This window comes from Dipodomys ordii, unplaced genomic scaffold (assembly GCF_000151885.1).
Source record: "Dipodomys ordii isolate 6190 unplaced genomic scaffold, Dord_2.0 Scaffold8, whole genome shotgun sequence".
NCBI classification, from domain to species: Eukaryota; Metazoa; Chordata; class Mammalia; order Rodentia; family Heteromyidae; genus Dipodomys; species Dipodomys ordii.
The window spans coordinates 17,759,840-17,782,497 of record NW_012267224.1 but is presented as its reverse complement, the minus strand read 5'-3'; the positions used below and the strand labels follow the sequence as shown (position 1 = coordinate 17,782,497).

The 22,658-nt window shown below is 42.1% G+C and overlaps 1 protein-coding gene across 9 annotated transcripts in view; it reads right to left on the bottom strand.

The window, feature by feature from the left end:
* Tbc1d1 (TBC1 (tre-2/USP6, BUB2, cdc16) domain family, member 1) overlaps nt 1-22,658 on the bottom strand; it is a 180,648-nt gene that overhangs the window by 5,761 nt on the left and 152,229 nt on the right. For all 9 annotated transcript variants that reach the window (XM_013009024.1, XM_013009031.1, XM_013009023.1 and 6 more), the window contains 3 exons: nt 15,021-15,265; nt 12,640-12,799; nt 8,753-8,922 (listed from right to left, as the gene is read on the bottom strand). In XM_013009024.1, the coding sequence (XP_012864478.1) occupies nt 8,753-8,922; nt 12,640-12,799; nt 15,021-15,265 (575 nt within the window). The remainder of the gene's footprint in view (nt 1-8,752; nt 8,923-12,639; nt 12,800-15,020; nt 15,266-22,658) is intronic.

Genomic DNA, 22,658 nt, shown 5'->3' with positions numbered 1-22,658 from the left:
ATCAGCAGTCCTGGAATTACACAAGCTACATAAGGAGCAGTGGCCATTCTGAAGAGGTAGTTGTCTTACTTGAGAAGGAAAGATATAAAAATCCTCTAGAATATTTACAAGGTATCAGTAAATGCAGGTTCCTATTACTCATCTTCAAAAAGCCAAATCTTGTTTTTAAAAGAATTTAGAAAAATTATTTTTAGTTCTTGTTTTCTCTGAAAATTCTACTAGGTTAGACACATCAACTATAGGTTAAAAAGAAGAAGAAGAAAAAAACAAAGAATCATATGTTATCTGCACAGTCACTAGGTCAAAGTTTAATTATAAATCAGCTGGGTTTTCAGAGTTGCAAGAACAGCTAAGTAATGGAACTGCTTAATAAAACCTCCTCTTTGCACAGGGATTTGCAGAAATGAGCCAAACCCAAATGTCACCCACACGGCTGAGTGAATACAAAACAATGCCTAGTTGTCTCCCTTCCCATAATGGCAACAGAGATGACCAAACCGCTCATGTGAAACACAACCCCAAAATGCACAGTGACTCTACTTTCTCCTAGTGAGTAAGCTGCAGGGCTGAGTGAGGCAGGGCATGAGAGGGAATCAGGAGACAGATACAGTGCAGTTCTGAGCATTCCCAGCCCCTTGGCTCTGCAGGAGAGAGCCCCAACATGGATCTGATGGCTCCTAGAATTCAAGGCCAGAAGAGAGTTCAGAGAACGGAATTAGACTTCAAAAGAGCAAAATCCACCTCTCTGCTGCCTTTTCTTATGAAATGAACACCAATATAAAAAAAAAAGTCAGTAGAAAATGAGCTGCCCCTCATGGTACCTGGGAGCATTTACATTAGCCCACCTTCCTGAGCATCAACTCTCAAAAGCACATTCACTTTCTCATCATTTCCAACAACCTTATTTTACTTTCTCTTTGTTGGAATGTATTAGTATGTCCCCTTCCATTTTAATTTAACAACCTCCATCTTGGGTCTTCAGCCCTCTCACCCTGAAATCAGGTGACCAGACCAGACCAGACCAGACCAGACCTGACTGCAACTGTCTTCCCTGCCTCACCCCCCCCACCCCCCCACCTGATACCCTTCAGCTGCAGGAGTGGAATGCCTTCTGCCCAGACCTAACTGTAACTGTTGCAATCAGGAAACCTCACCCTGGCTAAGTGCTATATTTGATCCCAGCTACAACTGCAGAGAATTCCCTGTTCCTAGTGGGATTTTCCATCCCTAGCTCTTGGCCCCATAAAGATACCCTCTTTGTACAAAGACAAACATTGCGCCCAGCCCGAAAGGCAAAGCCTTGTCAGCTTGCTGACAATAAACTTTTGCTGTATGTGATTTGATGTCTGCATGGTCTTCTGGGCTGGAGCTTTCAGGATGAATTTTCTTATTTCTCATTTTCATTTATAATTCAGTGATTAATACTAAGTATGCTCAAAAGTAATTCCATGCCTATAAATTAAAATATATGGCATGAGGAGGGAAGGGCGGTGATAGAGAATAATTTACCATACTGAACTGATTTATTTTTATTTTTGTTCCTTCAGAATAACCATGAAGTCAGCCGGAATTATCATCTCCATGTCAGTCCAGGTTACGAACGCTCAGGTTTTGAGTCAGCCATGAATCTGGGGCTCCACTGGCAATTCTCTGAATGACCTTGAGCAAGTAAGTCCTTTAACTTCTCTGGCTTCAGTTCCTGGCCACAAATATGAGGCTAATCACTACTGCCTCCCGGCATCAAGCTGAAGATAAAATGGGACAACTCACAGAAGGTTCTAGCACATGCCTGGCAAGCTCCCTTAGCAAAGAGATCTGGTTCTACTCCTCTGTCACAGACCCCTCCCACATTTCAACTTTGTGCCTCAGAACTACAATGGATGCCACATCATGGAACATATGAACAGTGTGAACAGAGCAAACCCCACAAACCTGAAACCAGAGTCTGTTGTGGCACTGTAACTAAAAATACCACACAGAACAAGTGTTATACACATGATTACTTCCTTTCATCCACCAAGATTTATTTTTAGACAATTTCCTAACCTGGGAAACCTGGGAACAAAGCCTCTGGCCTATTATGCAGACTAATGACCAGCTAAGGTTAATAGTTCTCAGCTGCAACCAAGGGCTACACCCTTCCTGACCTCGCCAATCCCTAGGAACCACCCTAAGGCACATTCATCCTGGTTTAACTTCATCGTTATCTTCTGATGGCAAAACACAGCCCTGATTTTGCAGTTATGCCCCAGATCTGAAACCCAACAGTCCACTGGATAGGTGATGGTAAAAGTTTAGGCCAATGACTTGGGCAAGAAATAGAAAAAGGAAGGGTGGTAGGAGGGGCCTCGTCCTTGCACACTTAGTGAGCACAAGTGACTCACTGTGCCAGTTCTTAGAGAAAGAGCAGGAAGAGAGTAAGGCCTAATCCTGTCTAGGGATCTTGGGTCCCTTTTTTCTCCACCAAATAAAGAATTATGAGGATGGGAAAGTGAGGACAGAGGCAAAGTGAGAGTAAGGCACCAAGGAAATGAAAATGGTCTCTTGGCTACCAGTGGATTAGTATATGCTTGCAATCAGTCCTGTCCACCAGCTTCCCTAGCAAGGAGGAAAAGGAAGAGTACAGACATATTGAGGTACGAGAGTGAGAAATAGGTCCCAGAAATTGGTAGTCCAACTGCAGTGCTCATGGGGATCATTTTATAGCCCTTTGGGTGAGTTTCAGCTGTTCTGCAATCTGTCTGGTCACTGTCCACCTCATCCTAAGGGGTGCCTCTCCCCTGCTTGGGTCTGCTCCAGGGCTTTGCTTCCATCAGAGTCACTGTCTTTGTTTCCCAAGGTCTTTAGGAAGAGAATGGGGTGTTATTTCCACAGGGCTGCTGTGTCTTTCTCCCTAACTGCCTCATCTTTCTCTTTCTGCCTCTTCCTCAGTCCTATGGAATCTGAGCAAAGCACAATCAATGAAGAGAAAAGACTATTAAAAACATGGTGCTGTGGGAAAACAGCCCACACAACTAGGTGTGGTCCATTTCTTGCACAAGTACATCTCTGGCTGTCACACAGCTTGAAAGATGTTTTTTCTAGGTCCTGTGAACTAGCTAAAAGTCCCCCAACTTTGAATCTGTGCCCTTTGATCTGAGCTATTTTCTGCTCTGTAATCACCATGGGCTCCAAAAAGGACCAGAATCACAGATAAGCAATCTTATCTTATGTGGAAGGCAAACTGCCCCTCAAACAAGCATTGTCCTCTTCTTATCATCTTTAAGCAAACATTAAAGCCAAAAATTGAGGAGACCACTTTTTCCTGATCTGTTCCAGTAATAAAGCATTAACTTCAACAGAACTCCTAGAAGGGCAAAAACTGAACTAACTGAACTGAACTAACCTGTAATTTGGAGCTGTTCTAACTACACATATCTTTCTTGCTCACTGCCTCTAATTCTTCCTATTCAACATGAAGCTAATGTCTGAAAATGTCCTTAAGTGCTGTCTTTCCATGACTGCATCTAATAATCCTCTTTTCTCTGCCAGTCATCATGTTTATTTGGCATATGGGGGTGAGTGGCTGGACCTAACTTGGCAAAGTAGGAATTACCCATTTCCCTATGTTCAATGCTTTGACAAACAGAACCATTCATTTTCTTTGTTACTGTAGCTACATTATAGGAAGCATAAAAAACAAAATTACCAATACAATTTTATCTTATATTTCCTATCATCTTTATTACTATCAGTATGTTTTATTACTTGTAAAAAGATAACCTATTTTTTTTCAGTTGCTATATGTTCTTCATAACCACAAATGTATATGGCATTCTATCAACTTGACATACCACAGCCATATCATCTGGTCCTCCTCAGGTTTTGGACATCTGTCAAATATTTGTTGTCTTGGATGACAATTCTAACAGAGTATTGTTAGATATATGGCAACTTCTATACTTTGGATGAGTTCCTAACAATACATTGCAAGAACTGGGATTATTGGGTCAAAAGAATGTATTTTATTGGCTGTAGTTCAAATTGCCTAACTGCTTCCCACATGGGACAAAGTACAATGGATGTCATTAACATATTCCAATGTGCTGGCTATAGTCTACTTCTGGCATAGTGCATGGGCATTTAAAAAGTATCAGTCCGTTAACTTAGTAGGTAAATCATGGTATGTTATACATCCATCTATCTGAACTATGCATAAAGCTAAATATTTTACCAGATATGTATGTTAGCTGGCTCTCCTTTTCAGTGAGTTGTGTGTTGATGTTCTTGGCTCATTTGCTGTGAAGACTCAGTATTTGTCTTTGTAGTCTGTAGATACTGTAAAATGAAGCCACTTACTCTAAGTTCTTGTAGTACTAGTTACATATGTTTCACCTTCCGAATTCCCAGATCCTGGTCCCCAATCTGCTAGTTTCAGTGGCACACCAGGGTTGACAGGGTGAGCAGTCTGCCTGGGTGTCAGCAAAAGGGGTACACCAACTGTAGTAAGTTTAACAACAATGATAAGCTGACTAAAAGTTGGTCTGCTCTTTATTATCACCACATGTAAGCAACTGTGAACAATGCCAGTGAAATACTTCTAGCTATATCCCATCGTCTTGGTGTGGCACCAATTGTCTTCTTACAAAAGTACTCTTTTTTCAACAGTGCTAACTGCCCAAGAGTGAGGGTTCCCCGAAGAGCTGAAGAGGCTGCCTGGAAGTTGCACTCTATTCTCAACAGTTAACTGGGTAAGTCTCAGGTTTCCATCCAACAAGCTCAAGTACAACTGGGCCGGTATACTTCACCAAAGTTGCCCACAGCAGAACTTTCAAATGGGCTATGTATGGGAATCTTTTGGGGATCCGAGTAGGTCTGGTGTGGGGTCCCAAATCCTGCCATTCCAACAAGTTTCTACATATCACAGTGAACAGACCTAAAGGATGTTACTGGCTCAGCCTCCCAAAGCCACCCTCCAACCTGTCCTGCCAATCAGCTGAACTGAGGATTCAGTCATCAGGCTCTCACTGGGACAAGACTACAACACCAACCTTCCCCTGGTATTAATCATTCTCAGAGTCCCCTTCTTCCTGTTTCCGTATACCCAGCTCTTTCCTCAGTGAGGATCAGGTTACTCTGAGGCTTCAAAGACTTCTGCCTTAGGTCTTCTCTCCTAGACATTACTAGCTTCTGAGGCTGTTCCCATCCTGTCATACTGAGCTATTCCCTCCATCTGGGAGCAAGGCTATGTCCCAGATGCTCAAATTGAAACCATTTACAGGGATGCCATTTAATGAAATGGGGCCATGGATGTCACAAAGGACTGCCTACACTCCATTCTTAAGACTGCAGCATGTCAACACACAAGCTAATGCCCTGTCAGCTGCCATGAATGCATCCACCACTTCCACTATGTGGGCCTCCTAACTCAGGCCTGAGGGTTCCCAAAGACAAGAAGCTCTTGGCTCTTGGACTTACTCACCCTCTTGAGGGGAGCAGGTCAGCAGGCTTTACATGGTCAAGTTCCAGATCCGAATGCAGATGGGGAGAAGGTCTGACAGGTGCCTGAAGTTTTATTTATTTATTTTTTATCAAGACTGTCACTGGAATAAAATCTTGGGATGTAGTTTTTGTGTGTGTGTGCTAGCTGGAACTGCTCTGTTGTATCATGTGCCTCTCGTGTGTGTGTGTGTGTGTGTGTGTGTGTGTGACAATCTTATAGCTCAGGATCAGCAAACTATAGCCTATAGATGAATTCTTCCTACAGCCTAGTTTTTAAAATAAAGTATTATTATGACATGGATTATTTCATCCCTTTATATGTTGTCTATAGTTCTTTTTTGTATATATTTTTATGTCTATAGTTCTACATTGCAAATGCAGAACTGGATAGCTGCAACCAATATTTTACAAGCTGCAAAGCCTGAAATACATTCTGTCTGGCCTTTATACAATATACTGACTAAACCTGATTGAGTTCATTCTAGGCCTAGCCAGACTCAACTCCCTTGGCTCCAACAGCAGCACAGGTACATTGTAGACTCATTCCCACAGGTTTTGCTTTTACATATATAATGTTGGACATGCTTGGTCTCCTACTCATTCAGATGGGGATTGGAATATCATGTCCCAGAATTGTTAGAGGAGCCAGTGGAATACTGAGGTCAAACAGAATACCAAGTTCAAAAACAGTTGCTTAAACATCGAGGACATGTACATACAACTGTTCTCTTCCCATGATGGGTCCATTTCTATACTTCCAACCTGATACATACGAGGAGGTAAATTGAATGCTGGCAGGGACAGCTGTCTCTGAATCAGGGCATCAGGAAGTCCATCTGGTCTACGTAACCAAAAGTTCTCTAGGTTTGCCTCAGAATTTACAAAATCTAAGTATATACAGCAAAAGCCCTAAGAAGGGAATAAAAGACTGAAAATACATCATTGTAAGTGCCAGTGGCTCAGGCCTGTAATCCTAGCTACTCAGGAAGTTGAGATCTGAGGATTGTGGTTCGAAGCCAATCTGGACAAGAAAGTCCATGAGACTCTTACCACCAATTAACAACCAAAAATCTGGAAGTGGCTTAAGTGGTAAATCATCAGCTTTGAGCAAAAATGCGAAGGGACACACACACACACACACACACACACACACACACACACACACACACGCACGCACACACACACACACACACACAGAGTAAACACAGAAATTTGAGAGTCTAAAGGGGAAAGAATTCAGTGGCAAGAGGCAAGACATAGGTCTTAATGACTCCAAAGCTCTTAGAACTGCTAAAGCACTTTGAAGTGATATGAGTCTTGATCCCCTATCCTGCCCTTCATAGCAGACTATCTTCTAGCTAATTAATCACAAGAATGCCCTTACAATTGCATGAGGTCATGCAACTTGGCCAAAATTAAGGACTCTACTAGACAACGTTATTCACATGGAAAGGATCATGCCAGGTAAGTAATTAAATGCAGAGATACAGAGCCCATCAGTTAAGTAAAGTGCAGAGGAGAGCACTCTTTCATACTGGCAAATGTAGTATGTAAAGATCCAAACTAATAATCTGATATAAAACCAGGCCAAACATGGGCCTTTTTCTGAACTTAATACCCTGGTAGAACAGCCAATGAAAATCACAAACATTGTATCTGGATGCATTCTGCTGGAATCTACTACTATCCTGGATTACCAGAGATCTTCAGAATAAAGACTAAAGAATAAAGACTAGTTGGCTGTTCATTTTTACCCCTTTATTCTTTTTTTAAAACTTTTTTTTTATTGTGAAAATATCACACAGAGGGGTTACAATTGCATGGGCAAGATAATGAGTACATTTCTTATCAAGCATTGTTGCCTCCTCCTTTGTTTCCCCTTCCCATCCTCCCTCTCCCCCCACCCCTCAGCCAAAGTTGTAAAGTTCGTTTTTCTACATAACGACTTGTACGTCTCATTGTTGCAATTTTACTCATTTATTCTATGTTTTCGTAATGTGTGGTGGTATGGATTCTAGGCTTAAGAGAGGACCAACTGCTGATGAAACCTCTTCTAGTACATTCTTAGTATGATGCTTAATTCTGACTATAAACTTAATTGGATCGAGAGATGCCTAGGAATTGTTAAAGCACACTGCTGGGTTGTCTGTGAGGGTGTTCAGAGATATGATTGACATACAGAATAGCAACTGAGGGAGAAAGACTTGTCTGAATATGGGGCATACCGTCCATTAGGCTAGGGGGCCCAAGTGGAACAAAAGAGACAAGGAAGTGCCAGCCAGTGCTCGCAAGTTTCATTCATCCCAAGCAGGCACATCTATTGTGCCATCACATCTGCTGGCAGACTCCAGTTGCTTTTGCCTTTCTAAAAAGCAACTCTCCAGTGGGGGGTCACCGGCCTGCAGTCTGGGTCTGGGCTAAATGATGGTTTTCCTTGTCCAGAGGCTTCCAGTTTCTTGGACTGAGCAGCTATGGGGTTCTCTGGCTCTCTATCTTACATAGTAGGCCATAGTACGGGCTATCCAAGTCTCTGGTCATGTAAACCAATCTAACAAATCCTTTTATAATATATATAATCTACCCCTCCCCTGACCATAAGCAGCTCAGTCCATCATCATCAATAGTTATTACTGGAAGATTCTTCCTTAGGAAGAATTGAAATCTGCTCCTGTGCCTGATTCAAACCATTTGCCATCTGGTCTAGTAATTTCCAGCTAAATCTACCTCTCAACTTCTAGCATTTCAGAGTAATGGCTCTACTGTATATGAAAATGAGGGATGCTAGAAACCTCACAAGTGGAATGGCATTCAGGGGAAAAAAGAAAAGAAAACCCAAACCCATAAGTAAATTAAAAAAATAACAGAACAAATTCATAGAATATATGCTGCCTGTCACAATTCTATTTATTTTCAGTACATTTTAACTAATACCACTCAGCAGAAAAATTAAAAACCCTCATTCTACAAAAGCCTACATTTTAGAAATATATGTGTTTCAGCAGACCAAACAAATGCAACACAACAATGCTTATCTCAACTATAGCATCGCCACCCAGTTTTCTGGTGTGTCTTTACCATTCTAACCACAACATTCACACTCAAGTCAATACCTTTAATCATTCAACGCTTATTTGTGTTGTGCCTCCTGCCTTCCAGGCACCATGAAAGATGCTGATCAGAACACCAGAGTGGTAGGAAACAGCTCCTGCTCAGAAAAAACCTAAGTTCTGAAAAGCCCTTAGCCATTTGCAAGGTCTGGACCCAATCATACCTGGTTGATGGTCTTCTCCATTTGTACCAAGCCCAGGTTGGGTAGTGTGTTTTTTATAAAGTCCACTATGGTCTCTAGGTTTTCATGCTGTAGAATCAAGGGCTTATGGCTACCCAGAAGACTTAAAGCCACTTTAAATATGACTTCTGATCCCTGAAGGAAGATCATATCTGGAAAACAGAGATGTGAAGAGTTAAATCATAGCAGAGTAGGACAAAATGCCATTCTGTTTCCTTTTCCTCAGAGCAGGAGGGAGGAAAACCGAACTCCAAACTGAAAATTTTATTTCCTGTTTAAGAGCCTGCTATTTCAGATAGGGTTGTCAAGACAATACTGCAAATAACAAAAATAACAGATAAACATCTGCTTAGGTTTCATCACAGATACAGATACAAAAATTTCCACTCTGAAAATGAGTTAAACTTAAGCATAGTTCCAAGCTTAAATTGAAAAAGAGAAAAAGATTTTTTTAGTTGGGTTTTTCTAGCAATGCTCTGCATTTTAGGGGAGTTACCCAAACGCATGATATTATGAGTAAAACCAAAAGATTTGCACAGATGCAGCATCATAATGGAAGACAGAGTAAGAGAAAAAGTCTGTATCCTCTGATTTGAAATAAAGTATGAAATTAAAAGTTCTTTAAAAACTGTAAAAAGTCTATACACAAGTATGCTGAATTTCAGTGTACCAATAGCTTTCACTTGGGGTTAAACTATGAATAGAGTGCAAAGAAGAAACTGCAGAGATGCAAACATATCTAGGTATGGTCTGATCCCCACAGGGCCACCTACTTTTAGGACAAAAAGGCACCCTTTATAGAGTTGTGCTGCTTTCTACAGACAGGCTGGGAAGTTCTGTGGGGGTAACGCTGCTTCACCATGCCTGCCATTCTCTGTATCCATGTCAGCCCCTTAAGTTTCTGTTGGACTAGGGAAGTTTTAAGGACTTACTGAAGAAAAGAAATGGAAGGGTGAAGGAGCAACCCTTTAAAGCTTAAACTGGGAGGTAGGGGTTCCCAAACTTAACTGAACACACTCGGGGGTGTGTTCAGTATTAAACAATACCTTTCTCTCTAGAATTAGTACAAATTAAGCATAAATTGTGTGTGTGTGTTCACGTGCATACGTGCATGCACCCAGAAATAGGGCTTGAACTCAGGGCCTGAGTGCTGTCTGAATTTTTTCTCCAAGACTGGCGCTCTACTACTTGGGCCACAGTTCCACTGACCTTCTGCTGGCTAACTGGAAATAAGTCTCATGGACTTTCCTGCCCAGGCTGGCTTTGAACTTCAATCCTCAGATCTCAGCCTTTTAAGTAACTAGGATTACATACATGAGCTATTAGTCCCCAGCTAAGCATAATTTTAAAATAATAAAAAAAATCCTAATTGCTTTTGAAAGTAGAGACTACATCACTGGGCATCCCAGCTCCCAGTGCAGCAATCTGCTTCCTCTCAGCGGAGCTTTCTTCTTGCCACTTTTCTTCCTTCCCTGAATTTTCAGAACACCCAGAAACCAGCAGGAAGTTGAGAAAACCTTAAGTTTTACTGATTCCATCAGTTGGAAAGTTACACTTTGCAGCTTGCTTGAGAGCAATGTAACTACTTTTCCTTGAAGATATCTCAGCATTCTTGTTAGTGTGTCATGGGGTATTGGGCTCTACTTGACAAAGTGATTTTCCTCTGTGATCTCACAGAGTCTCTTTCCTAGACACATTTATTTTAAACAATCCTTCCCTCCCTATCTATCCCTTTCTCCTGGGAGGCTGTGGTCTTCACATTGTGGAGGCCCCACACTGCTGTCTGGAACAACTGGACAGTTTCCTGGCCATCAGACTTGTCTGGCTTTCCAAGTGTATTTTTATCTTAAGATCCCTCTGAAGCCTTCACTACTGCAGGTGGCTTCTGGATTTGTGCCAAACCTTTAGTTTTATGTCATCTCATCTTCATCTCCTTGGCAGAACATCCTAAAGAAAGACCTCAGGAGTTCAGCCTCTTCCTCCAACAAGACTGTGCCAGCTTCCCCATTTTTCAGATTTTTTCCCCTCAAGGCACATACAGTTATAAGGTAAACAGAATAATTTATTTCAGGTTCTCTTCTTCCCTAACTATAAATATACAGGAGATGGCCATCTTCCTGTGGCTCTAGAGAACTGATATTCAGCCAAGTGTCATTACCAGATGTGATTGACACACACACACACACACACACACACACACACACACACAGTTGACAGTTGCCTCTTCAAGTAGCACATTCTAAATTTGATGTAACATACTTATTAATTTGTGAGATATGCTGATGCAAGCAAGTTGAGAATCTTTTACTTATGTATAAAATAGGGAATCATCAACAAAAGGTTGATCTGATCCAGGCTTAAAGGTTTGTAGTGAAATGGGCCCCAGGAAATAAAGCCTGAATGAATGATAAGCTCCTAAATGTAAAATCAAGCTGTCTAGCATCATAAAGTTAGAGTTAAGTCAAGATGCTATATGTAGAAATGGTTTTTAAGAACTCATCTTTTCAGTGGAACCATCTGCGATTTTTATGTCTTGAAGGTTGGGATAGACTAAGCGAAAGAATTTCTAAAACAATATACACTTGATGTGTTTTAATAGGCTGATTCCAGAAGCATATCCCAATTATATGGTTTTAAGCTAACAAATAACTCCCCATATATGACATTAATAGTACCTGATGTGGATAATTACTAAGTTTAAGCATCTTCCTCCCTCACAGTAAAATGTAAAAAGAACTCCAGTTGTCAAGCAAAAAGAAGACTTTTGTTTTCAAGTAGGGAAAACAAATCATACAAGAAAGGATTGTGCTTATGGTAGTTCACTGGGTAGCTGCTTTCACCTCTAAAACAGTTTTGAGAACTGATGTGAACATATATGGTCTCAAAGAACAAATCAAGAAAAGAAGATGGCCGGGTGTTGGTCATTCATGCCTTAATCCTAGCTACTCAGGAGGCTGAGATCTGAGGATCACGGTTTAAAGCCAGCCTGGTCAGGAAAGTCCGTGAGACTCTTATCTCCAATAAACCACCAGAAAACCGAAAGTGGGCTGTGGCTCAAGTGGCAGAGCACTCACCTTGAGCTGAAGGATAGCACCCAGGCCCAGAGTTCAAGCCCCATGACTGACAAGACAAAAAGAAAGGAAGGAAGGAAGGAAGGAAGGAAGGAAGGAAGGAAGGAAGGAAGGAAGGAAGGAAGGAAGGAAGGAAGGAAGGAAGGAAGGAAGGAAGGAAGGAAGGAAGGGAAGAAAAAAAGACGATGGATTAGTATATGAACAATCTAAAATTACAGTGGGGCACAGAAGTGGAAGTAGCTGAGATATCTGGAAATGTGAACATATGACAGGTGTCAGGACAGAGAGTCACCCACAAAGAGGTGTCACTCAAAGCCCTGACATGGGTGAATCAGGGAGTGACAGAAGAGAAAACAAAGAGCTAAGGACAGGGAAAGAAGAAAAAGGGGAGAGGATATAAAGGAAATCTCAGAAAGGTAATGGTCTGGAAGCCACAGGCTGAAAAGTTGTAAGATGCTAACTGTGAGCAAAGTCACAAGACAGAGGGGTTGAGGAGGGAAGGTGAGTCATTAAAATTACACCTCTAGATGCTTGGCCAAATAGCCCAAAGATCTGGTATTGGGAGGACCTTGTGCTGAGGGTATCTGACCTAAACGTCTATGGGAGCTCCAGGATTACCACGGTAAACAGTGCTTCAAAGTCCTCACACCAATGCTGACTAAACCCAGACTAGCAAACAGTATCTCATCTTTGTGAGAGACACAGTTTCAAAAGTAAGTAGAGCCACTACTGAGTGAGAATAAGTGCTGCCACTGACAGGAGAATGCTGGTTCTGACAGACACACGTAGGAAGCTCACCAAAGACTCTGGCTACAAATCCCAATGGGAACTGCGAGGCAAATACAGTGAGAAACCAGGGTGCAGCATAGAGGCTGGGGCCGATCTCGTGCTCCTCCAGGTGATTGTAGAGGTCTCTGTGGTAATCATGAAGAAGCCTTGAGAGCTGGTACATCTGGATCTGCAGGGACAGAGAATTAGGTTCCTTTTCCACATGCAAACTTGCTCATCCTTCTTAGGATGTGTGAAGGAATTATTAGTGATGTGAATGGGCTTGTGGTATCCATGGATGTCAGCTATTTTTAATTCATCTAGCAAACTCTTCATGAGGCACTGGGTGAAGTAGGCCCCAAACACACATGCTGGGTCTTCTACCAGTTCTTTCCTATGTCCCCTTGTTTTCCTTGGCTAACTATCTCCTTTGTGCAAAAATTTCAAAAATTTTCTTATAGATACATTCTCAGTAAAATTCAAACCCAGGGGAATTTGAAACAAACAGCCTCTGAGATGAGTAAATTGAGTGCATATCACAATTCTAGACAATATATCAATTGTCCATGTAGCCAGTTCCCAGTATCTCCCAAAGCCACTCACAGCAAGACAAGAATAATTTGTTCAGGTCTACATAAAAAATGTGTGTATCTTGGCAAGGTAAAACAAGAAGGTTTTGTCTATGAATAAAATGGCTTTTTCCAGCTAAAGTTAAATCAACATCAAGGGTTGCTTCTTCAGAGAATCATCTGGATCTGACAGGAAGTTCACTCCATTCCTAGGACCCTCTGACTCACAGAGTTCATCAAGCCAACCCAGATTTGAGCAGTCCCATGGCTTGGGACTAAGGAAGCAACCTAAAGAGGACTGAAGTCTGACTGATTCTCCAAAGAGATGTCCAGCCCAAACTTGGAAAAATTAAATCTGTTTTCAGTTGCCTAAATATAAATCCTCTTAATTACCAGCTGTGGCTCTTCTGTATCCAAAAAAGTCTAATCAACCAAGGCCCGAAACGATTTGTGTGCTAAGCTAAATTATATACAATTCAAACATTACTCTCTGTTGACAGCTGCCCCACAGTAAAGTCAAAGATGGGAATGCAGAAAGAGCCCAACAGCATGTGGAAAGTCCTGTATAGGACAAAACATCCAGTGGACAAAAAGGTTTCCTATTCTGTGTATGCATGCATGCATGTGTGCTGGCACTGAAGGGCCTTCAACTCAGGGCCTTGTACTCTTGCTTGGCTTTTTCACTCAAGGTTGTCTCTCTTACCACTTGAGTCATACTACTTCTGGCTTTTTTGCTGGCTAACTAGGAAAAAAAAAGTCTCATGGACCTTCCTGCTCAGGCTAGCTTCAAATCATGATCCTCAGATCTCAGTCCCCTGTGTAGCTAGAATTATAGGCAAGAACTACTAGCACCAGTTAAAGATTTCCTGCTATGATTCATGTTCATGTGGTTCAGAGTCACCAGTTGAGGAAAAGGATTTTTAATTGCATAATGTATTGTTTCCCTCCACCTCCAAAAGAGCCCTTGGCTCTAACGGTACTTTCTAAAGCTCTGAAACAGAAGAATTGTGCTAGGAAATGAACATCTGGATGCATGCACTCACAGTCTAAGCAATGTTGAGAAATATTCTCAAAGCAAGACCCATAGCTCTCCTCACCCCTCCAAAGCAGTGGGAACAGCACTGGCACATGCTGCTCTGTTTCATTTTCTTTTGACCGATTCATTCATTCAATAAATACTGTCTATTTCATCCCAGTCACTGTCTATAAACTGCAGATACAGCTCCAAGACTAGTTAGGTCTTCCTCTCACAAACTTTATTTACTAAGAAAAATTGGAAAATAAATAGGTAGATAAGTAAACAAAAAGGATAGTTTCTGCCAGGGAATGTGTTATGCCAGATAAGGGAGACAATATAACACAATACTGTGTGCTTGGGGGTTAAGTAAGAGCTTCTCCTAGGATGTGAGAACTGAACTGAGCCCTGCATGACAGGAGAGCAGGCAGGGCAGTGAGGGTGAGGATCCCTGGCTGAAAAAGTAGCAGGTGACAGGATGGGACGCAGAGTTCAAACTGCTTGATGGTTAATGAAGGGTGCAAGAATAAGGTCTCTGGAACCAGATTAGCTTGGGTTTAAATTCTAGCTCCTCCATTTGCTAAATATGTGATTAGTCCAATTACACATTCTGGTTCTTCACTCTAGAAGCTGAGCCAATCAATAGTGTCATCCTGCAGGGCATAATGCAGAAAAGTACATATGAAGCTCATGGAATAATGCTTAGTACAAAGCCTATGAGCAACATAGCCTATCACAGTGTAACTACTTCTAGAAAGCTCCTTAGATAATAAAGGGAAGAGGGATATCATCCATATACTTATTGAAGATATAGGAATGCTTGATACCTGTAAAATTATCATGTCTGGCCGATACTGTTTTCGTAGTCCCATGTCAAACATCAGAAACTTGAGCATTTTAAATGCCTCTTCCTCACTCATATGAAGAAGCAAAATGCCAGCCACAAAGCTGAGACCTTGGCAGTATCCTACTTCCTGGTCCAGAAGTGAGTAGGCCTTCAGAATGTTGTAAAGCGACAGCTGCCCTGCTCCAAGCTGGGCAGAGAAGTATGGATGTGTTGGAAAGGTTCGCCCTGAGAAAACAACAAAACAAAACACACAAATCGTTTTTTTTTTTTAAAGAAAAGGAAAAGAAAAAGACAGACAGAAAGCCCATTGAACCAGAAATGCAACATGCTTCAGGTTAAAGGAACAGGTCCTCAGAAGCTGGATCATAAGTCACTTAATCAACTTTTTTTTTCCCTCCCTGAATCCTGAACCCAAGGCCTGGGTGCTGTCCTTTAAGCTTTTCTGCTCAAGGCCGGTGCTCTACCGCTTGAGCCACAGCTCCACTTCTGGCTTTTCAGTGGTTAACTGGAAATAACAGTCTTACAGTATTTCCTGCCCAGGCTCATTTTGAACTATGATTCTTACATTTCAGCTTCCTGAGTAGCTAGGATTAGAGGTGTGAGCCATCAGTGCCTGGCTATAAATCAGCTGTTAACATTTCTTCTGCACTATAAACAAGGTCAGCTAGCTGGTTCCTTCCTGGAATAATATCTGAGATTAAAAATGATCAATCAAATCCTTTAAACATTTTATTTACATTTTTGGTGGTAGTTTAGGTTAGAGATGGGGAGGAGGGGTACCCTTTAGTCTACAAATACCTGGGTTTCAATTTAAAACCAAAAGAAAAGTGTTGGCCCTCCAAACATAGCCTCCATTCTCAAGAGAAACACAACAGCTGAGTTTCTTGGTGCTCACCAGATTGTATATCAACCAAATGTGACCAAAAGGCATGGCCTTGCTACCGACCTTCCCTGCCAGCTTTTCCCAGACCACCCACAATCTGCCAGCAAATGCTTCTTGTCACAATGCACTTGTGTACTTTTAAACCACAGGCAGTGTGCTAAGACAGGCTGAGGGCCAGCTGCCTTCCAGAAAAGAGTTACAAAATACTTCTTGAAATCTTTTTTTTTTTAAAAAAAGGGGGGGCTGGGAAGGTGGCTCAGTGGTAGAGCGCTTGCCTTGCATGCATGAGGCCCTGGGTTTGATTCCTCAGCACCACATAAGCAAAAAGAAAAAAGCCGGAAATAGTCCTGTGGCTCACATGGTAGAGCGCTAAGCCTTGAGCTGAAGAGCTGAGGGACACTGCTCATGCCCAGAGTTCAGGCCCCACAACCGGACCAAAACAAACAAACAAACAAAAAACCCAAGAAAACAAAAACCAAAAAAAAATGAAAAAGAATGGTATTCAAATAAAAGGCTTTTTTCACTATTGCTGTTCAGGAAGTTTTATGCAAATACCTTCCAAGACTCCTTTGTCCAGGAATGTGACTGATGGGAAAGAGTCTTGGGGGAGCAGAAAAGCGGCTAGTTAAGAATAGAGATGTTCAGGTCTAATCTGGACCCAGGTAAGAACCAGGGCCTGGCTGAGTCAGCAGCTGCTTGTCTGCTGTAATTATACGGTCAGTAGAGGGAGAAGGATGCATTCAAGTGTTCCCCTCAGTTTTTGGAGAAAGCTTTCATCCACCTACATTGGCTTGTCTGAACATGATTTAAGAAAGCAGCAATGGACTCCTGATTTCCTGATCTGTATTCACTGCTTGCCTTCTCTGCCTCTTCACCCAACAAATCTCTCCCCAGTGTTCCATGCATATGTCACCGTGCTGGTAGAAAGCAGTCGATAGTTCCCTAGTGCTCAAAGAAACCCATGTTCCACTCCATTAGCCTCAAGGTCTGCACATGCCCCTCCCCACGTTCCCTTCTGGCTTTGTCCTCTCCACCAAGGTTTCACCCAGGCCCAGGAGTGGGTGCTGCTAGCTTCTCTGAGCCTGTTGGGAGTGTGTGCATCATGTTATATGGGGGTAGGAGTGGAGGGTGTATCTATGGGTAAGTGAGTAGGATCATGTCTGTACTTTTGTTAAAGTTTAGAGTAGCAGATGCAACCGGGCTGTAAAGTGAGCTATAGATGGAGTTTAATATTTCCCAGTAATCACATTAAAAAGAGCTGAGTCAGGCACAGCATCTCATACCTGTAACTCCAGCTAGAAGGCAGATATCAGGAAGATCCCACTTCAAGACAGTCTAGACAAAAAGTTAATGTGATCCCTTATCTCAACAAAATAAGCCAGCTGTGGTGGCATGCATCTGTGATCCCAGCTAGGTAGGAGGATCATGGTCTGGAGCCAGCAAACATGTGAGACTCTATCAGAAAAATAACTTAAAGCAAAACAGGGTTGAGGTGTGGCTCAAGAGGGAGAGTGACCTGTCGTGCAAGGGCTAGGCCCAGAATTTTAAAAAGCTAGTACCTCAAGAAGGAGGTAAAATTAACTTTAGCAAGGTATTTTGTTTAACCTAGCACATAAAATACTATCACTTCAATTATGTAATCAATACAAAAAGAGACATTTTGCCTTCTCTTTTCAAAATCTAAAATCCAGCCATATTCTGTATACCGACAGCACAACTCAATTTAGACCACCCTATTTCAAAGGACCATCGGCCTCTTACAGCTTCCACAATGGGCAGTGCAGTGCACTGTTCTCTGTAGCTTTCTCACGAGCAGGCAGCATCTCTGTCACCCCATTTTCCCCAGCAGCTCCCAGGTAGACAGAGCAACTCCTTTGCTCGTGCTCCTGTCCCAAACACAAACCCCTTATCTTTGGGTTTTAAACAGGTATTAATGGTTTCTGGAAGCTATGGCAACATATGGCATGGAGGAACTCTGGCAAGGGTTCAGTTATTTGGACTACTTATTTTCGGTTTAGTCTGTGATGTGATCCTTCCCTTAGGTCAGGTATTGTTTCCTAGTTGAAGGCAGCCTCTACAGAGTCTAGAGCTCACAGCAGTTCCTTGCTGATGGGCAGAGTGGTCACTGCTCATTTAACCAGGCCAGCAGGCCAGCTGGAGGGAGACCTATTCAAATATGGTCATACAATAGTAGCAAAGAAGCCTCATGACATGCCCTGTGAAGTCACAGTGCCTCTGCCTCATATGGAGTTTCATGCTCTGCCCTGACTGTCTTGGCATTTATAATCTTTGTACAGGAGCTTGCAATTTTGTTTGCACTAGGCCCTGCAAATGAGGCCCCCTAACTGGGGAGAAGGCAACTCTAGTCATCTTCCTCACATCACAGCTGTAGTCCCAAGTGCTTTGTTATGTGAAAGCAAAGCACAGCAGACCTGGGGCCACGTTCTGTCAGACATCCAACTTTACTAAATTCTAAAGCTGACAGCAAGATGGAACCATGCAGTATTTCCCCACAGGCTCCATCCTCAGGCCTCCAACAACCACTTCTGGAAAAGGACTCAGTTTGAAGGAAGACACTTTGGCAATCTAATAGCAGAAGCAGGCCACCCAGTCTTTTTGCACCAATGCTCCATGGAATGTGGGAACATGGGTTCAACAGGCACTGGCCTTGGGTTCTGCTCCAGAGTCACGGATAGCTTCCCAATTAACCACAGACCTGGAACATCATATCACTAACAGATAATTATCTGTAGCATCCCTTACACTAAGAACAGTTCTATGGTATGCGCTTCAATAGCATCTCAAAAGCAACCACCTCTAGCATATGCAGCTCTAAATAGTTCTTTGAACCTGGGCTTCTCCTTCTTTAAAATAGAACATACACTTGGCAGAGTTCTGGGTACATGTGCAATACCTCATATAAGTGGTTGCTATGAATGGATTCAATCAAGGGCAACCATCTTCAGAGATATCACACATATTCTCAAAAATTCAGCTTCCAACCAGTACAGAAAAAAAAAGGTCTGTCTACCTTCCCAGACAAAATGTGAATGTGTTAAATGGAAGAGTATCAAACATGAGCACAAAGAAACTCCATGGTTATATTAAAAGGAAATGTAGGACTAAGAACACAGCTTGTGTAGGAGAATGAGAGGCCCCGAATTTAATCCCTAGCACCACCAAAAACAAATGAAAGAATGCTTCAAAACCCAATAAGGTCATCCTTTAGGAATTTCCTAAAGACTATCACTCATTCATCTAAGCAATATCTGTCCAGGACCCATTTTTTCTTTGCCCATCACTTGAAGGTTGAAGGATCAGTAGGGATCACATCATTCAAGGACTTATTCAACAAGCACATCCCAGGCTGACCCCTAGCAAGAAATGCTTCAGTAGCAGTAGAACAGAGGTGGCACTGAGAAACACATCCAGTCTTGAGTGAACTGCCTTTTTCTCTGCAGAGCCCACCTGACTGCACCTGCTATGAGATCCCTAGTCTGCTCAGCTGTCAATGGCATTGCTGCCAGCAGCCAGAGGATTCTAAAGGAAGCAAAGAACCACCCGCAGAGCTATTCAGTATGGCTCAGGCTCCAACAGTTGGCTAACAAGTTTCCTTTGTTCCCTTCCCTGGAAGCTTGATATTCCTGGTCTCTAGGAAGTGGTACTAGAAACAGGTAATCCCATCTGACCCTCTCACGCCATCAGTTTCTCATGGGTACATGCAGTAATGACTCACAAGCAGATGATCTACAAAGCTGGTGGTCCTAACAGCTTAAACTGAGCAAAATTTGAAATGAGGGATACAGAGCAGAGATTGGTAGGGGGTGGGGGGTCTTTTTGTACCACACTTCAGAATTAAATTTTTACTTTGAGCATCAGTTGTCTAATGACTGCTTTCCCACAAGAAAGTGTGCTTCCTAAAGTCCATGGAATATATCTACTGCTTAAGCAGAATCTGTGGAATTGCTACTAATGGCATGGTGGCTAGATGAAGTCAGAAAAACTCTTCTGTAATTCAGTATTTCTAGAAAGCATTTAGTGAAGTCCAATGATGATGGGTCTGGCTCCTAAAGGCTCTGTTTGGTGTGCACTTGGCCCAGCTTGCCATCTGTAACTTCAAGCTTTAAACTGGCTACAATAGGAGTCTTGATGATGGAAATCTGCACACTCTAAACACCAGGGCATCTTTTAAGGAAAGGGTTGAGAGGAGCTAGTTATTAAGTATTTTTCAGTTTTCAGATCACCAAGAAAGAAATTTTATTCTTTCCTTTGCTCACTCTATTTACTTGTAGCACTGTGAGGTTATAGAGCATATTTACAATGACCAAACAAATATGGTTATCAGATGAGATCTTGATAATATGAGAAACAGCAGCCCATCCTGTGGAAGAGGCCCCTGTTAAGGGGACATGGTAGAATACTAAGGTCCCAATGGAATGTAGATGAGCCTAGGGTGCAAGATGGTCAGGTGGAATGAGGAAGCAAATCAAGCCCTTAAAATGGGTTAGATGGAATGCAGATAAGAAAACGGAATGCTCAACCTGTTCTGTGCCTATGAATTTTGAACCATAGTCTGAGAAGGAGACAGCCTATCAATAGGGTCTGCATAAAGAACTAGCAAGTCAACAAAATTCCCCTTAAACCCATAAAGCTTGTCCCTAATCCCATATCAGATTAGCAGCGGCAGCAGTAGTATGCTCCTCTGCCAGCTGTATCTCTCTTAAACCCAAATCTTAATAAGCTTCTGTCTGTCTCAGTAAATTCTTTACCAACGTGAGGCTCCAAATACCCACAATATACCTAGTGAATAACATGTGTAGCTGCTGGCACAAGAATTCATTAGACTCTGGAACTGTGACTGTTCAATTGGCCTCCAGAGTCCCAAATTGAACAGACAGGTTATTGTCACTACTGCGTAACAAATTCTAGACACTTTTTCTGTCTTTTGCTATCAAGATTTTCAATTTTTCTCACCAGGCTTCCAGGCAGAGATGAAGGAACAAGCTGCTTCTGCCTGCACACCACTGTGTGCAGCAAGAATTCTGGCTCCTATACAAAATGTGTGGCAAGTACTTGACTGTGTGCTAAAGTCAAATGAGGCAGACACCAGCCAGGCAGGAAGGGGAAGCTCTCCAGCTCTCTCCCTGCCCTTTACATGAGGTTATTGTAATACCCTTGGTTGAAGCTTTCCTTTCAGAGACCCATCTACTATGCAGTTTTTATGGACTCTAAAAAAGCATGAAGAAAGCTCTTTCCTGACACAGTTCTTTTCTTCCAGATAAACAAGCAGATTTTAAGCCTTTGGTTAAGAGTGGAAAGAAAATTCACATATTGGGTTCTTGATTTAAATGATCCTCTGGACACGCACCTTATCTCAATCAGCACAGGCTGGCCTAACTTAATCTGGGTCTCACTGGAAGGGAAACAAAAAGCTCATCAAGAAATGTCACTTCTAGATGGTTGCCAGTGGCTCATGTCTGTAATCCTAGCTACTATGGAGTCTGAGATCTGAGAATCTCAGTTTGAAACCAGCCCAGGCAGAAAAGCCTCTTATCTCCAATTACCAACACCCTTTTCTCAGCCACCGCCCCCCCCCAAAAAAAAAGCTGGAAATGGAGCTGTTGCTCAAGTGGGAGAGGGCTATCTTTGATCCAAATACTCAGGACAGAGTCCATGCCCTGAGTTCAAGCCTCAGGACTGGCACAAAGAAAAGGAAAGAGTCAGAACAAAGAGAAAGGTCAGTCATCTAATGGCCAGAAAAATGGATATAGCTAGAACCAGCATAAAGAGGGGGCAGGTCCTGGGTATGAGGTCAAGAGAATGATTTGTTAAGTATCATCTGTTAAGCTCTGAGAGTAGGTGTTTTCTCCTGGTTGGCTGTGGTCCATTCTGAAAGAGTAAGCTCCCCCACCTTAGAGGCAGAGGAGTATCCTCTAGGAGACTGGACAGAGACACATAAGACTCTGAAGTAGGGACTCCTGGAAGGCGTAGGGCATGAAGACTAAGGATACTCAGTTCTGCCACCGAGTCTGTGACAAGGCTAAGCAAAACACTCCAGTTCTTGGGCCTCATTCATCACTTCTGCAATGGAACTAATGACATGTGCCTAACTTTGTACAGAGCTGTGGAAGGATAAAATCTGACCAAGTTTGGAAAAGTATTTTACAAGCTATAAAACTATCCCACTGCAACATTTTTACTTTTTAAGGAATAAATCTTAGAAAAATTCTATGGACTTAAAGCCAATTTCAAAAAGTAAAAGCAAGAGGCAGGAAAATAAAAATTCATGCAAGTTAAGATACAACTAACCACAAATTACCCTGTTCTTCTGGCCAGCATAAGGATACTTTTTTTTTTTTAATTTTAAAGCATTACTGGGAATTGAACTCAGGGCCCCTGTCCATTTGCTTCTACTTTCATTTTTGTCCTTAAAAAAAAAACTAGTACTATATTAGTTGCACAAAGGGCTTTCACTGTGACATTTCCATATATGCACAGAATGTTCTTTGATCAAATTCATCCCCTAGTTCCTTTCTAAAACAATTCTAATGAATTTCATCATTCAATGAATACATGCATGAGATACTTTATATTCAAACTTCGCCTTCAACAAGAGAAAGGGTAACAATGTTCGACAAGAAATGTACTCATTGTCTTATTTATACAACTAACCCTCTGTACAACACCTTTACAATAAAATTAAATTAAAAACAAAAAACAAGACAAAAGTCGCCT